General features: G+C 31.8%; 1 protein-coding gene across 1 annotated transcript; it reads left to right on the top strand.

The window, feature by feature from the left end:
• Positions 1 to 13,423: 13,423 nt before the first annotated feature.
• Positions 13,424 to 15,574, top strand: LOC122271335 (uncharacterized). The gene is made up of 2 exons (XM_087166596.1): positions 13,424 to 13,713; positions 14,887 to 15,574. The coding sequence occupies exons 1-2, from the start codon at positions 13,519 to 13,521 to the stop codon at positions 15,034 to 15,036; spliced, it is 345 nt and encodes a 114-aa protein (XP_087022722.1). The 5' UTR covers positions 13,424 to 13,518; the 3' UTR covers positions 15,037 to 15,574.
• The last annotated feature ends 552 nt before the right edge of the window (positions 15,575 to 16,126 follow it).

Here is a 16,126-nt window from a genome sequence, read left to right as displayed (position 1 = left end):
TCTGAAATGTAACTTGTATAGCAGTAAACTAACTCTTGAAATAAACATGTTAATCAAGATTTTCTGATTTGGATATAAATCCTTTAATTTCAAATTATCTTTCTCTTTCAGCTAATTACATTGTATTTTCTTGTTATGTCTGGTAGTGATATTAATATAGTGGAGGAAATTAGTAACAAACACAAAGCAATAATTTTTCTTGATTCCTTAAATCTAATTTTGTCTATTCAAAAAAACTTAAGATATAACAAATGGTGCCGTGACCAGCGACCACGTGTTAATGTTAAAGATTAAAAAATTAACTTGCTGGTCGTTAACTTTAAGTAATATAAAATTATTATTGCTAAATTTAATTGTGATTACCGAAGATAAATTTCTAATAAAAATGAATGATTGCTTAAATCTTGATTGAATTAATTTTTGTTAGTGCTATACAAGCGCGTTATGATTGTCTGAAGCCTTAACTCAGGTGTTGGCTTCAATTTACCTGTATCTTGAATTGTTATTATCCATTTTTCAAAGAATTAGTGCCATAATCCAGGCATATTTTAGTAACAATTGTTCTTTTTCCATTCATTTATATATATATTTTAGTATATATGTTAAGAAATGTTACAATTTAGGGGTACCATGTGTATATAAATTTTATAAGATTCAGGTTACGGAATCGAAATCTTCTTACATCGTGTTTAATATTAAGCAATTTTTAGAAATAAATGGATTAAATTAATGATCTTGAAATAAAATGATAATGAATTTAAAAGAAATATTTACATTTTTTAAGAAAAAAGGGTGTGATTGATAAACTTAGAAAAATCGCGCGAGGCACGTTTTGAAATAATATTTTAGCATTGAATTTTTATTTATTATTCTTTAATCACGGCTGAAGCCTCAGAAATAGTTCAGGCTCAGGTGGTTTATACAAACCACAGTTTAGCTGACTTTTCCGTCTTTTAGCGGTAACGAACCTATTGCTCCGTTTTTTGAAAAACTTGACGAAATCGCTACCTAGTAAGTGGGGAAATAAGGATCAACTTTTAGCACTAAAACTTAAATTAACGGGTGAAGCTCAGAATTGTTTTAATTCACAGAGAGACTTAGAAGCAAATGCTTCATTTGAAGAAGTGAAAAAGAATTTAATAGACAGATTTAACACTTCAATGACGACATCCATTATAAGGTTAACATCTGCTTACCAGCTTCCGACCGAATCTACTAGACAATTTCTTTCACGAATTGAAGGGTTGTCGTTTAGGTGCATCCCTAAAGATATCCCTGCGTTTGAAGAATACACATTACAACTGCTGTTGTCGACCGCAAAGCAAGGAATTAAGGGTATAGGTTCAGCGGGAGTTGAAGATTATGTTAATTTTAAAAAACATGCGATAAATTATGAGGAAACTTTAGCAGTCGCCCGTCCTATTGATATCGTAAGTACAGTAAGATCACCTAGCGAGTCCCAAGAATTAAGAGAACTAAAATTGCAGGTGGAAAAATTGACGCAGCAACTACGCAAATCCCAGATTAGACAAGAGGAAAGTAGGGAAAATAATCGCGACAAGCAGACTGGTTTCCGAGAGGAACTAAAGAGTTGCTACAGTTGCGGCCTCGTGGGACATTTATCCCGAAATTGTAGAACAATAATATGCAGTTATTGTAAGAAAAGGAATCATAATAGGTGTTTTGCAAAAAAGAATTTAAACTAGTTGAGGGTGGGAAAATTGAGGTGCCGATTTCTCCCCCGGAAACCCACTTGGTACCAAATTATATAAATTTGAATTGTTTCCTTGCCCAAGGTTATAATGTGCGTAAATAAGACAAAATGCCCTGCACTACTTGACAGTGGATCCACATTAAATGTCATTTCTCGCGAAATTTTAAATGAATTTAAATGTAAGCTTAAGTTAGAAAAATGTAACCTTAACGCTAAAAATTTTACTGGTAGTGGTGTCAATGTTAGTGAAGTGGTAGAGATCAGGTTTAAAATTGATAACATCGAATTTAAAGAATTCTTTCATGTTGTTCCTAATTTGGGATCGTCTGAGTATTTTGTCTTTTTGGGTACTCCCTTTTTCAATGCTAATAATTTTGCAATCAATTTTCAAACACAGTCATTAGTCAGCAAAAATCTTGAATTTTGGTTTTTAGATTGCCCAAATGAGTTACAAAATTGTAACGTTTGCATTAAGGATTAAACAGTAAATTTATATTCGAGAACTAAATACATAATTCCCCCTAAATTACAAGCTGTTGTAATTGTGCGCCCCAGAAATAAAGTTAATTGAATGGACTTAGCGATGAGAAATGAAACATGTTTCACATCCTTACATTATTGTACTCCCCCCCCCCCGTTGTGATGACCAACAATGCTACAGAACTCACACGTTGTCGCCCTCCCACTTAAAAACTTGTTTGGTTTTGAAGTAAACCTGTTCTGAATTGATTGATTTCAGTATCTTTAGAAACTATGCAAACTATAGTTATTTGTTCGAAATAGTCTCTCGTTCTCTTTTTTTTTTCTTTTACAATTCAGTTATTTCTAATGTAGATGTTTCAAGTTTTTAGTTCTATAGCTTTTAAAAGCTTTCTTCTGATATAGTTTTTTCTTGAATATTTTTCTTCATATATTATAAAAATTGTTCTTATTGATTTTAAACTATCGACAAGATGAGTGAAAATAGTATTCATTGTGCTCAGTGTGATAAGAATTTCACTCCTAAAAAAAGCCTGTACAGACATCAAAGATCTATTCACGGTAATGCATCTCATCAATGTGCTCAATGTAATAAAAACTTTAGCAGACAAGACGCGCTATCTAGACATATTAAATTCCATTGCCACCCAAGTAAAAGGAATGAACCCTCGGATGCCGGACCCCTTGCAAAAAGAATTAAATAATAGTGTGCCATCAGAAGCAAGTACCAGGAGTGCATTACGAGTGCAACAACCAAATTTAACTGCATTGTCAAATCGTGACGGTTTCAAAGACATCAAAGAGTTCTTGAATTATCTACAAGAAGAAGTTTGTGAAATTGTTAAACGTGAACTATCAAATAACGACTTAAAAGTGAACTGCAAACTTATGTGTGTATACGAGAATAAAAGTATTTCTACAAACGTTATAACTGAAGAAAAGTGTTTGTAAAATTGAACTGAAGAACACTGTAGTAGTTCAATCAACTGATTTGAGGTAGCTTTATTCATGGACTACAGAAAGACTTATACAAGAAGCAATCGATTTCGTTCATAAAGAATCTGGTTGGGTTCTAAACGAAATTCTTTCACTAGAAGTTAGAATAAATAAGTACAACCCATTAAGAGGCTCTTCATACATTGAACTCCCTGAGGTAATGAAACGGAAGCATGCTGTCATTAATATTCAAAACTATGATAACCGAAGCTTCCAATGGGCTGTTTTATCTGCACTTCATCCAATTACCGAACGAGGACTGCATTCAAATCGTTTAGCACATTATGAACAGTTTGAACCAGAATTAAAGTTTGAAGGCATGGCATTCCCTGTTAAATTGAGTGATTTCTCAAAGTTTGAGAAGATGAACCTCATATCCATCAATGTTTACGGTTTGGACGAAAACAATACCGTGTTTCCTTTGCATGTAACGAAGAAGGAGGAAGATAAACATGTACATTTATTATACTTAACTTCAGATACCAGCAATCATTATGCTTGGATAAAGCATTTGTCCCGCCTCGTTTTATTCAGCTTTCATTAAATAATCGCAAAAAATATTTGTATCGACGATGCCTTCTTCATTATGGAAATTCAGAACTCCTTGCAAAACATCAAAATAATTGCAAAGAACACGATGCAGTGCGAGTGGAAATGTCTAAAGAAAAAATACCCTCCTTTCAAAACGTGAGGCATACTTTTAAAGTTCTTCATGTCGTCTATGCGGACTTAGAGAGTTTCACAAAACCGATAGATTCTTGCGAACCTTCTACCATAAGTTCATATACCAATCCGTATCAAAAGCATGAGCCATACAGTTTCTGCTATTTTATTTCCTCTTGTGATGGATATGCAAATGATTAGAATTTCAGACCCGTAGCCCATGCGTATGCTAAGCAGTGCCCTCTGAACGGCAAATGAATCCGAATAAATAGCATTCCTGCGAACTCTTCCGGATTTTCCAGAAGTTTTACGGATTTTCCTCCTTTTTTCCGGGAAAAAGCAAAACCTTCCGGATTTGTCCCGAGTTTTTGGAAAAATAATAAAAACTCGCCAAATTTAGTGCTTACGAGCCTTTTGCGGAGCGATGTTCTAAAATGTGCGCCGAAATTGTGTTGGTAAAACAACCCGGTTTTCGAAGAATTCGCCAACTCCGCTGAGGGTGCTACTGTGACGTCAATTTATGAAGAAGCGCGCTCATCTTCAGAGGAGTCTGTTGAATATAGGGAAGGGGATGGAAGACGGAAGGCGCAGCAGTTATTGACGCCGGTTACGGAAACGGTCAGTTGTGTCGCTGTTTACTTTCGTTAGTAGCAAGCGGTATTGTTAGGTTTGACTAGTGTTTTCTTTTTTACGAAAATGAGCAAACGTTATCTACAATAATTTAAGGAATCATACTGTAGTGATTTTCTTGGAATTTTGCCATCGCAAGATGACGATAAATACGCATTTTGTAACGTTTGCTTGTGCAACTTTACGATTTGTCACGGCGGAAAAAATGATATTAAGGAGCACATGAAATCCAAAATGCACATTAAAAATGCTATATGTGCAACTGGAAATTCAATAATAAATAATTTTTTCGAAAAAACAAGTGCCGATGACGACGTGATTTGAGCGGAGTGTCTATTCATCAGCTTTCTCATTGAGCATAATATACCACTGACAGCTACCGATCATACCGGAGCATTATGTAAAAAATGTTTCCCAAGTCAGAAATAGCAAAAAAATATTCATGCGGGCGAACAAAAACTGCTGCTATTGTATGTGAGCTGTCTAAAAGTTTCAAAGAAGAAGTTGTTTGCAGTCTTCAGAAGTCTGTCTTTTCTCTAGCAATGACAATATGGATTCTAAGCTTTATCCTATTGTTGTGACTTACAACGTAGCTGAATCTTCAAAAATTCAATCCAGGACTTTGTCCTTAGTGGAGTTAAGTCTTGATTCTACTGGGAGAAATATATCCAACCTTATTTTGGATGAACTTGAGCATTTGCAGGTACCTCTGACAAACTGCATAGCATTTGGGTCAGATAATGCAGCAGTAATGTTAGGAAAAAAGAATGGTGTGATTTCCTTTCGCAAAGAAAAGCACGAGAAATAGGTTATAATGGAATGTTTGTGCTATTTAATAAATTTGGCTGCAGAAAAAGCAGCTGTAATATTGCCAATTGATGTCGACCAAACTTTCGTTGATATATTTTACTACCTAGAAAAAAGTTATAAAAGGAAAGAAATTTCAAAGTCTTCACAGTGAAGAAGTGAGTAAGATATTGAAGCACGTCTGCTCTCGATGGTTGTCCTTGGGGAGATCTCTGTCCAGAATGATAGATCAATGGGATGCATTATTGGGATATTTTCACGAGGAAGTGAAATCAAAGACTTTAACATCTTCATCTTTATTTAAAATCCCAAAAATGAGTGAAAAGGTGCTAAAGGTAGAAAGCCAAAAAAGGCATTCAGAAAAAGAGGAAGGCGTTTCTAATAAGAAGCTCAAAACAAATGAAGAAACATCTAAATATCTGAAAATGAACGAGTTTACTAACAAAACTTCTGTCAGCAGCGAAGAATTTTTTTTTTCATTTTTTATCTTCAAATCTAAACAAAGCTTATTGCTATATTACAGTCATCTTCACCATTGATACATGTTTTGAATAATATGTTAACAGATTTCTTAAAAAACTTATTTATGAAATTAAAGGTCAGGCGCCTTTTACGCCCGTATTTACCATTGACCCTGACCCTCGGTCAGAGTTCAAAACAGGTTTTATGAGAGCAACTCTAGGTTAGAGTTCAAAATTTCATTTCACCGTGTACGTAACTGCGAGTTACTCTAACCCAGAGTTAAGTAACTTTAACCTGAAGATATTCCCGGTCAGAGTAACCGCGCATGGGCAATAAACGAGTGTTTGTTTATTTACTTTGTTTTCTTCGTTGTTATTTTTTATAATTCTGCTGTTCTTTTTTGTTTCTACTTGTTAATTGTTTTTCGATTCTTTTCAAAATGGAAGATTACAATTTACTTCAAGGAATAGAGTTTTTGGAAAAGCTCGAAAATAGGAATCGTAGAAATTTTGAGAAAGCTAGAATTTGTCCATTAGATGAGTTGAATTTTAAAAAAATATTTCGCCTGGATAAGGCAAGTGTTAGAACATTAGTGTCCATCGTAGACAAAGATTTACATTAATCATCGACTCTAAACAATGCCCTGTCACCTTTGGAACAAGTGATTATAGCACTTCGGTATTATGCCACCGGAAGCTTTCAGCTTCTTCTGGGAGATTGTTTCCAGGTGAGCCAGGCTACTATCTGTAGAGTCAGCCAAGTCATTGCATCATTATGCAAGGAATATATTTCCTTGCCAAAGAAGAATGTGGAGATAAGTGAAATTTATTTTATTAAACTTGCTTACACCTACAAATCAATTAATATCTATGAAATTAAGCACCTGTTTAGAAATGCATTTTATAAATTATTTTTTTATCACCTATCAGAGAGTAACCTATTTACTGAAGAGATCTGTTAAACTAAGGCAGAAAGAAGAGTTGTCTGAGCTGCCTCCATATTTATTTATTCAAAGACATGTTAGTGTACCCTGTAAATGTTTTCTTATTTATATCTAAGAGTAAATCTAATCACATGACTAAATATTTTTTTACCTATTCAATGCTGTTATGCATTACGTTGAAAGAAGCCATTCTATTAATTAACTTTCTTCCACGGCTTTTTCAGCTTAGAACTGAAGTGGAATTGCGCTTCGACGAGCAATTAGAAAGAATGGTGGAGAAACTAAAACAGGCTTCAAGAAAGATGTCTGCTCATTACCACATTTGCGGCTCGATTTTGGAGATGGAGAAGCTTATGCAGCCAAGGACTTCTTCGTGGAACTGTATATCACTGGTATAATTTACTTTTCATTTTTGCATTTTAAATTAATATTTTTAGATTTTTTTTTAAAAATCACAGATGATGAATAAGCACTTTCATAAGTTACATAAACCTGTAATCGAAATAACTTGGTCAGTTTTTTTACTTGTATTTGATTAAAATTCAAAAGCTTTATAACTGTGAACAAGCCCAGGTGAAATAACTTAACACCAATAGTCAATATTGGAGTAGAAAACAGTTTTTTTAATAAAAAAAAGAAATATTTATCATTAAACTAGCAAAAAAACGTCTATATACCTTTAGAAGTCAAAATTCACTTTTCAGTCAAAATCAAAGTTCAGTTTAATCAAAATGCTTCTCAGACTATTTCAGTCAAATATGTGAAAGTTACTGATCATAAAAATTTCGGATAAAAAAAAATAGTTGCATAAAAATTTATGAGTACAAGGTTTTGCCTGCAAGTATCTTATATTTGTTTTCAGTGTTTTAAAATAACTTAATAGTATAAAATTGTTTTTGTTGCATGGATGCTTTGCTACTTCTAGAATTCATTTTCTTTATTTAGGTTAACTTCAGCTCCGATGCAAGAAGACCAGGTCCTAGCATTTTTTTCGGTGAAGAGAAAACTATCAGTACTGGCTCACAAGTCGTTAATCTTTGAGAAGATTGCTGTTTGGAAGAGGCAGCTGTTTTGTTACTAGGATTTTATTTCATTTTAAATTTAAGTTTTCCGAATTCATATGGCCAGGTTTTAGGTTTGCTGCAAAATTTACTATTAAGGGAAAACAAATTTCCGAAATCATTCTCATCTAAACGCTGTCTTCAAAATTATTAACCCGTAACTTCCTACACAACAGAAATTTTTATTTAAATCACAATTTTTGAACGTATCAAAGCAGTTTTCTCATGTTCAGTGGTGCTCACGTATTTGAGGACTGTGTTTTCGAAATAAATGCGTCATTATATTGGATGAATATTTTGTTTTGATCAAGATATCTATAATGACGAATTCTACCTTAGTTGAACTTCAATCCTCAAATAATTAATTCGTGTTCACAAGTGCTTCATAAAAGTTTATTTAAAAAATATAGTATTTTGTTAAGTTTCTTATACTTAAGGAGAGTTTGTCTAATCATGAGTTATTGAATTATTACAATCAATTTATCGATAAATGTAAGTGTAATTTACTACATTATCTTTGTTTGATGCTTTAAACATTATATTAATATATTTTTTCCCTTTTTTTTAGTACAAATTTCAACATTATTAGGAGTATAGAAAAAAATGCTAGCAATGAACAGAGATGCCGAATAAATGCTCTGAGAAAAAAAAAGGTTTAAGCATTAGAGAAATTGGTAGGCGGTTAAAATGATCAAAAACAGCAGTTTTCCAAGTATTGAAATCTATTCAAGTGACCAAAAGTATTGAAAAAGCATCCCGAAAACCACCTCCTCGCAGAACTACCGAACTAGAAGATCGAATTTCTGAAGCTGATCGTCACAAAACCGCCCTAGACATCAGAAACGAATTAGCTGAATTAACAGGCAAGCACATAAGCAATAATACCATCAAACGGCGTTTAAATGAGTTTCGGCTTATGGGTCGCGTATGTAGGAAAAAACCGTTGATGTCAAAGAAGAATATAGCAGCTCGATTAGCTTCTGCAAAAAGACACCGAAACTGGACATGAGCTGACTGGAATCGAGTTATATTTACAGACGAATCGAAGTTCAACAGAATGGGCTCAGATGGCAAAAGTTATGTGAGGCGTCGAGTCGGTGAAGAATTTAATGTACGGTGTACAAAATCAACTGTAAAAGGTGGAGGCGGCTCGGTGATGGTGTGGGGTGCGACATGGGGCTCGGTTCAGGATGTGGTCCAATTCACAAAATCGAAGGCATCATGGATCAGCATGTGTATGTGGACATTATCAAGACTGTTTTTCTGCCTTATTATAGGAAACTTCGCTCAAGAAAACCAATCATGCAAGCCGATAATGATCCAAAACACACGAGCAAAACTGCGAAGGCCTTCTTGTCAAGCAAGAAAATTGAGGTTTTGCAGTGGCCTTCCCAATCACCAGAGCTCAACCCGATCGAGATGCTGTGTATAGATGTGGATAAATAAATGAAACAGCAAAAACTAAAAAAATTTAGGTGATTCATGGAAATGTGTCCAAGAAGGCTGGGCAGCTATACCTTCTTAGCGATGTTAAAGATTAGTAGACTCGATGCCTCGTAGCTGTGAAGCAGTAATTTCCGCAAAAGGCTTACCGAATAAATACTAGCTCCAAATCTTTATTTTTTGTTACATTTTTTACATTGTTATTAATTTTATTAACGATTAAGAAATACTTATTTTGTTGTCCTTAAGTATGCGGAATGCATATTTTTTCTAAAATGTTACATAAATTAAGTATAACAGTTAGATAACTGATTTTCATAGTGAAAATATATTAAAAATAAGTTATTTGTTCCAATACATAATTATCAATTCTATAAACTTATGCGTGAACATTAAATTTTTGATTTTACTTTTCATAAAGACATGTCCTTAAGTACGTGAGCGCCACTGTACAAACTTATCAATAATTTGAACCATAATCATATTGTAATTGAACAATTTCAGTTTTGGTTATGTTAAATAACATCTTTTGTAAATCGAAGAGTTCTACCTCGATGAATTTACATTGTGTTTTTTTTTTCTCTATCTGGCGAAAAAGAAATGTTGCAAAATTGACAGGTTCTTAAACAGTTTAATATTTCTTTTATTTTTTATATTTAGAATATATGTTAGTTTTCTATAGATGAGCAGTTTTTTAATTTTAAATACAAAATTTTAAGTTCATATTGAATTAGGTTTAAGATACTTACATACCATATTTAGTGGAAAATGCTTATTTAATTTTCCCTGGAGAATAGGCCTTTATTAATATGCTTCGCCAAAAACGGGATTTTAAAAAAAAAATTCATTTCAATGGAAGGAAATCGAAATGTATTTGTATTTTATGTACTTTTCTGTTTTTCTTGATTTTAATTAACATTTACCTGTATGCCCTAAATTGGGGCAGGTCGGGGTAAATATTTCACATATATATATTTCAGATTGTGGGCGGAACTTTTGAGTGTCCCGTTGGTGCGAATCCAGCGATTTGCAAGCATTTCTTTGCTTCAGCGGCCTTGCTTGAGGGTTACAGCAAGAAAGAGTTGTTTTCAGCTCCAACTGAGAAACTTGAGAGATGGCATCAACCTTCTAAGAAAAAGTTCTCCCCCTAAATGGCTGAAACTGCCTTTAATGTTAAAAATTGTCAAAGTGTGAGTAAAGAGGTAGATTTTTCTTCACTGAAGGCGCTTCCGCCAAATTTTTCCAAGTTCTAGATAACAGAATTCAGATTTAAATGAAACAATTCTTCTGCCAGCTATACCTTTTGCGGGTAGCGTTCAAAGTAAATTAGTGGATGAATTGAGTTTCGATGAAATGGCATTTATCAATTCAAATCTTTGTTATGAAGTGACTGAATGTTACGCCTTAGAAAAAAACACTGTCAGTCAATCAATCTGACAATCCTCTATTGATAAAAGAACGGAAGTGTAGGATAACTGTGTCCAATTTTTATGAAATCCTTAAGTATAGTAAAGATATGAAAGCATTTGCGAAGCAAATTTTGTCACCACCTGATATTTCCAAACTTCCTGCAGTGCAATGGGGGTCAGAAAAAGGAGCCTGTCGTCAGAAACAAAATTGGAAATTTGTATTTAAACCAGAATGTGAGAAGAGTTGATTTGGTTGTAAATCCCATGTATTCGTATTTGGGTTGCTCTCCGACGCTCTAATTTTTTCTGCTATAGAAAGGCCGCGATTGGTCGAAATTAATACCATATTCAATCCAACGAAAACGACTTATGTAAACAGAGAAGTGACTTTTGTCTACAATTTGATGATAGTGACCAATGATATAAAATCAAAAAGAGTCATAGATACTATTATCAAATTCAGGGCCAAATGGCAATCAGTAATTTGCACTTCTGTTTATTCGTACTGCATTTCAATGTTAACCAAATGCATATGGAAGTGGTTCCATATGATAATGCTTTTTGGATATCTATGCTACCTAATTTGAAGTCTTTTTATTTTAAATATTATTTGAAATTACTAATATCTCAATATGAGAATTGTGTAAGTTTTCATTAACATTTCTGTTACTTTATACTGTTTATTAAGATTTGCGTGTAATTCTTTAATATATGGGTTTTTTTTTAACTGTGCATATGTTATTAACTACAGTACAAAGGATATGCACTTTATACAAAACCATTAAGCATGATTTTTGTTTCGCACGTGTGCTTTGTTTCTCTCCTGTTTTTTGTTCTCATACTTTTGGGTGGTCAAAACTGAAGATCCTCTGGAATTTTGACAATACACATCCCTTTACTTGCGGTAATATTTGTTGTGAAATGACAGGGTGTATAGTGCTTTTAAAAATGCTTATTTTTCTTTGAGTACTTATTTTAACAACAATTTTTATCAAAAAATTAAAAACTATAAAACGAAAAATAAAGAATTCTTAGGATAAAAAACGATTTTAAGAATTCTTTGCATTGAAATAAAAACTTATATATAGTTTCTTTTCTTATTATTCTTATAGTTCTTAATCAGACGTAAAAAACCATTCTGTAGAGAACTATCATCAAATAATAAAAAAAAATTTACAAGCTCATTTTTTATTATAAAAATCATAACACTTACTGCATCCGCAGAGTTTCAAATGAAATGTTCTTCGTTTGAAAGTTTTATTTTCAAATAATATGTACATAGATTATCCCTTTATTACTTTTAGATAACGTACCACATATCAAAATTTAATAATTGTAAGATCTCGATATGAATTTGAATATGTAGCTTAAAAACAGAACAGCTGAATTCTAGTTGAAATTATCTATTCTTTCAAAACTAAAAAATACTTACCAAGAAAACGATAAAAAATTTATTAATCATCAGCACAAATGACACTATTTCAAGTAATTTGGTTAATTCTTTATTGTTGTTTTCCGAATTATATAGATACAGAAATATATACTGTTCTATAACAAAGAAGAATATTCTATAACTATTGCAGTTCTTGACGTTCTGAATTCACATTTATTTATTGGAATGACGAAAGCAATATTGACTTCATTTTAATTTGTAATGAATTGAAGACAGAAAAAATTATTTTTCCGTAATATACACATCTGTAACAGCAAGTGATTATCAAATCGTAAGTTATGTTGTTGGTAATAGAAAGGTAAAAATTATGGAGAAATTGTTCTTCAAATGCTTGGCGTGTTCTGGTTAGTTTTTCAAGTTCTTCAGCTTTTCCTTAGGGAAATTTTTATTTTTATTTGCTGCTAAGAAAATGGCAATGATTTTGATGGAACTAAATGAAAACGTGATAAATTAATGTCTGATATTTACAGGCTCCCGCTGGAGGGCGTACTCGAGCGTTGCGATCGCGAATTGTATTTTTATGTAAGCAAAAACTTACATTATTGGTAAAAATTAATTTAAATTGTTTTAGATAAAGTAAACTAAAATAAAATGATTAATTGATAAAAAATTTAAAAGATGTTTTTGGTAGTTTAAACTGAAAATTATGAGAAAATATACATTTGCAGGTGGGCAATTCCATGATAAGGTCAACCAGATGACCAAAATTTTAAATTTAATATTTTTAAGCAAGCTAGGTATTGTTTTCAAGGTAAAAACCAAAGCTTTAGATCTATTAACTTAGGAATTTCAGTTTTCAACAAGTAAAGTTTTTGAAAAATTTACTCTAATAATAGAATAAAATAGAATGTAAAAATCTAATAATAAAATGCAAAATAAAAAAAGCATTATAAATAAGAGTCTTAATTTTTCAGAAAGTAAAAATATAATTATATACATATTTCATTAGCTTAACATTTTATTTTAATGTTTTCAGAGAAATTTGGAATCACTTCCATAGCGGGGATGAAAGAACTAATAATCATGTTGAGGGATGGCATTCAAAATTGAACAAGAGGGTGCCATCCAACCACCTGGGGCCCTATTACCAACTCATCGAAATTTTTTCCGCTCGGAAACGATTCCGATCGGAAACTAGCTTTCATCGGATTGTCAATTTCGTGAAACCCACTTTGCCGTAACATGAGTATTTCGGAATCCGGAATCGACATTCCGTACGATTCCAGTGGAATTGAAGTTTGTAGGCGGGACTAACTTTGACCAATTAGAAAATTACTATAATTCTAATTTATTAATATGGAAACGATATTTTTGTTTTCTCTTCTTCTATGCGAGCTAAAATCGCATTAACTTAAAAATTAAAGCTTAAACATTCATACATTTTCAACAATCTTGTGTGTTCTAAACCACGCTTGTGTTTATTTGAAGTGTATGGAGTGTAGACGTAGTATTTTCAAATGGCTTCACGCACGAAAATTAATGTTCGCCAACAAACCATGATTGTTGAATATCTGGAAAAGAATCCTGATCTCAATAAAGGTACCCTTACCGGCACCTTTACCTCTAAGGTAAAACATTATCATTGGGAACTGCTTACAAAGATGCTGAATTCGGAAGGTGGATGTATCAAATCTGTCGACAAATGGATGAAGGTAAGAAGGATAGTTTATCAATTTTATGTCACTAATTGCACTAGTTAAATTTTTTGGTAGCCAATTTCGCTTAAAACAAGGTACCAGTTTAAAATTCTGCAACTGCAACAGAATTTAGCATAAAATTAGTCAATTCATTCTATATAACATCTAATTATTATTGGTTTTCTACAATGATTAATTAATATTTCTTTTAAATATTATTAAAAATAAGTTTTCTAGTTACTCCAATTAGAAACATAACAAGCCAATGATATTTTGTTAATTAAAACGTAATATTAATTTTGTTAATTATTAATCTTACTGCACATTTTTATTATGAAAACCATCTGTAATATATCATTTCACAATGTAAATAACCTTTGAATTAGCAAATTGAACTGGAGTAGCAAATAAAAATTTTATCATGAACATTTTGCCATATTCACTCCAACTGCCATCGCCAAGATCACTTAAGAATCCGTTCCTTCATATTTAAAATACATAAAACTATTGCAGTTTACTATGTTGGATAAAAGTAATATCCTTAGAGATTTCTTCTGTGGTTAGTTCTAAATAAATATGCGTAGCAGAATAATTTAATCATTTCAATAATTTGAAAACTAATATGAAAGCAAAGTTCGGAACCATGAATTCAATGAATAACTCTTTTACACTCGGTTTATGTCGATATTATCATTAATCTAATTAATTCCTTCTTTAGTTATGAATATTTGATCATTTTTTTAAATAAGTTGTCGTTTAATTTAGCAAAGCAATAAATCTTTTCCGATTCCTTTCTTGTTATAAATATTTGAACATTTTTTTTTTAGAAGTTTAATAAGTTTTTATTTAATGTAAAGTTTTCAAATGTTACTTTGGTTCTGATTTTTACGCAGTTTTTAAATACTCAGATATATTTCAAGCGAAGTAGGAAATTATTACAACCAATTTTGGTATTTTTTTTAGCAAAGATTCTATTTTCTTTTTGTTTACATTTTTTTCAGTAGATTCTGTTTCCACGTGGTTTATGAAATCCGATATTATTCATTTCTACAGTTAAATTCTGCGTATGAGTAACATCATTTAAGAAACTGATTTTTGCAGGTTTATAAATTAACATAAATTTTGTTTATTAAATAATTCATAATAAATCTTGTGTAATTCTACAGTTTTTCATTTTTTTTGTTATAGTCTTGGTCTGATTATAAGCAAGAGATAAAGAAAAAGTATTTAAAAAGAGTAAAACATGCTAATGGCACTGGAGGAGGTCCCCCCCCTAAAAGAATTAACAGAGTTGGAGGAAAGAGTTTTAGCTTTGATGGGTACAGATGCATACCATGATTGAATTACTGCAAGATATTCAGGTGGAAAACGAAGGAAAGATGAACATGCTTATAGCTGGAAGAGCGATGCCTCCCAGACAAAACACTAAGTATACGCAATTGAATCAGCAATTAACAAATCTGAAACTAGAACTAGTAATGGGAAGAAGAAGTCTGGAAGAATATCTTGACGCATTTTCTCATATGATACATATAGAATAAAATGTAACAAAAAATTGCTCTTTTATAGGTTATTTAATTTAATACGTATATAGTTATTTGTATATAGTTTTTTATATGGTATGTAATTATTTGTAACATAGTGTTGTATATAGTGTAACTACAAGTAAGTAAAAATGTCGACCATGAATTTGTAGATGAAGTAGCTATAGTATCTAGGTGGTACAAACGAAATCTGTCTAAATATAATTTTAAAGTTACTATTTCTTTGTGATAAATAAAAAATATCCTCTCCTTTTATTTTTTATGCTCGAACCATAATTCCTGTATTGAGATATTTATACAATAATAAATCTAGTTGGAAAAATGATAACTAAAATGAAGTGAGTTTCTAATGAAAGTTAATTTAGTTCATTCAAACCTTTTGGTCTAAATCAAAATCACATAGTAAACAACATCAATTCACTGGTATATAAGACATGCTAACTTGATTCAATCAAGAGGTACCTTTTGAGTAAAACCCAAAATTGGGTAAAAACCAAACCCCCCCCCCGTTTTTTACAAAAATGTCGAAATAAGTAAGAAATTTAATGATTTTCAAAATTATTAATTCTCAAAGGAAAGCAAGCCAAATATTAATTTTCAATCGGAAATAAAAGCTAATCATTAAAGTAAGCTATGCAATTAATAGTTATGAAAACAAATGAACAAAGAATAACTAACAAAAAAATAAGCTAATCAGCAAAAAACTAGTTAACAAGAAATCACAAAAAATAACAGTTAATAGCATAAAAAACAAGCTAACAATTAATAACTAGCAAAAAAATAAAATAACTTACTAACTAATAAAATTTAGTCAGAAGAAATAGTTAAACCCTTAATAAACGTGCTTTTGTAGCACATATTTTATTTCACATTCAAAATTATCA

This window comes from Parasteatoda tepidariorum, chromosome 6 (genome assembly GCF_982258835.1).
Source record: "Parasteatoda tepidariorum strain Cologne lab strain chromosome 6, Ptep-v5.0, whole genome shotgun sequence".
Lineage (NCBI taxonomy): Eukaryota > Metazoa > Arthropoda > Arachnida > Araneae > Theridiidae > Parasteatoda > Parasteatoda tepidariorum.
The sequence above is the reverse complement of the archived record's forward strand: the minus strand, read 5'-3'. Positions and strand labels throughout refer to the sequence as shown.

Excerpts from the sequence above, each read along its gene's own strand:
- LOC122271335 (XM_087166596.1), top strand. The coding sequence starts at position 13,519 with ATGGCTTCACGCACGAAAATTAATGTTCGCCAACAAACCATGATTGTT. Across the intron at positions 13,714-14,886 it reads CTGTCGACAAATGGATGAAG|TCTTGGTCTGATTATAAGCA; the intron begins GTAAGAAGGATA and ends TTTTTGTTATAG.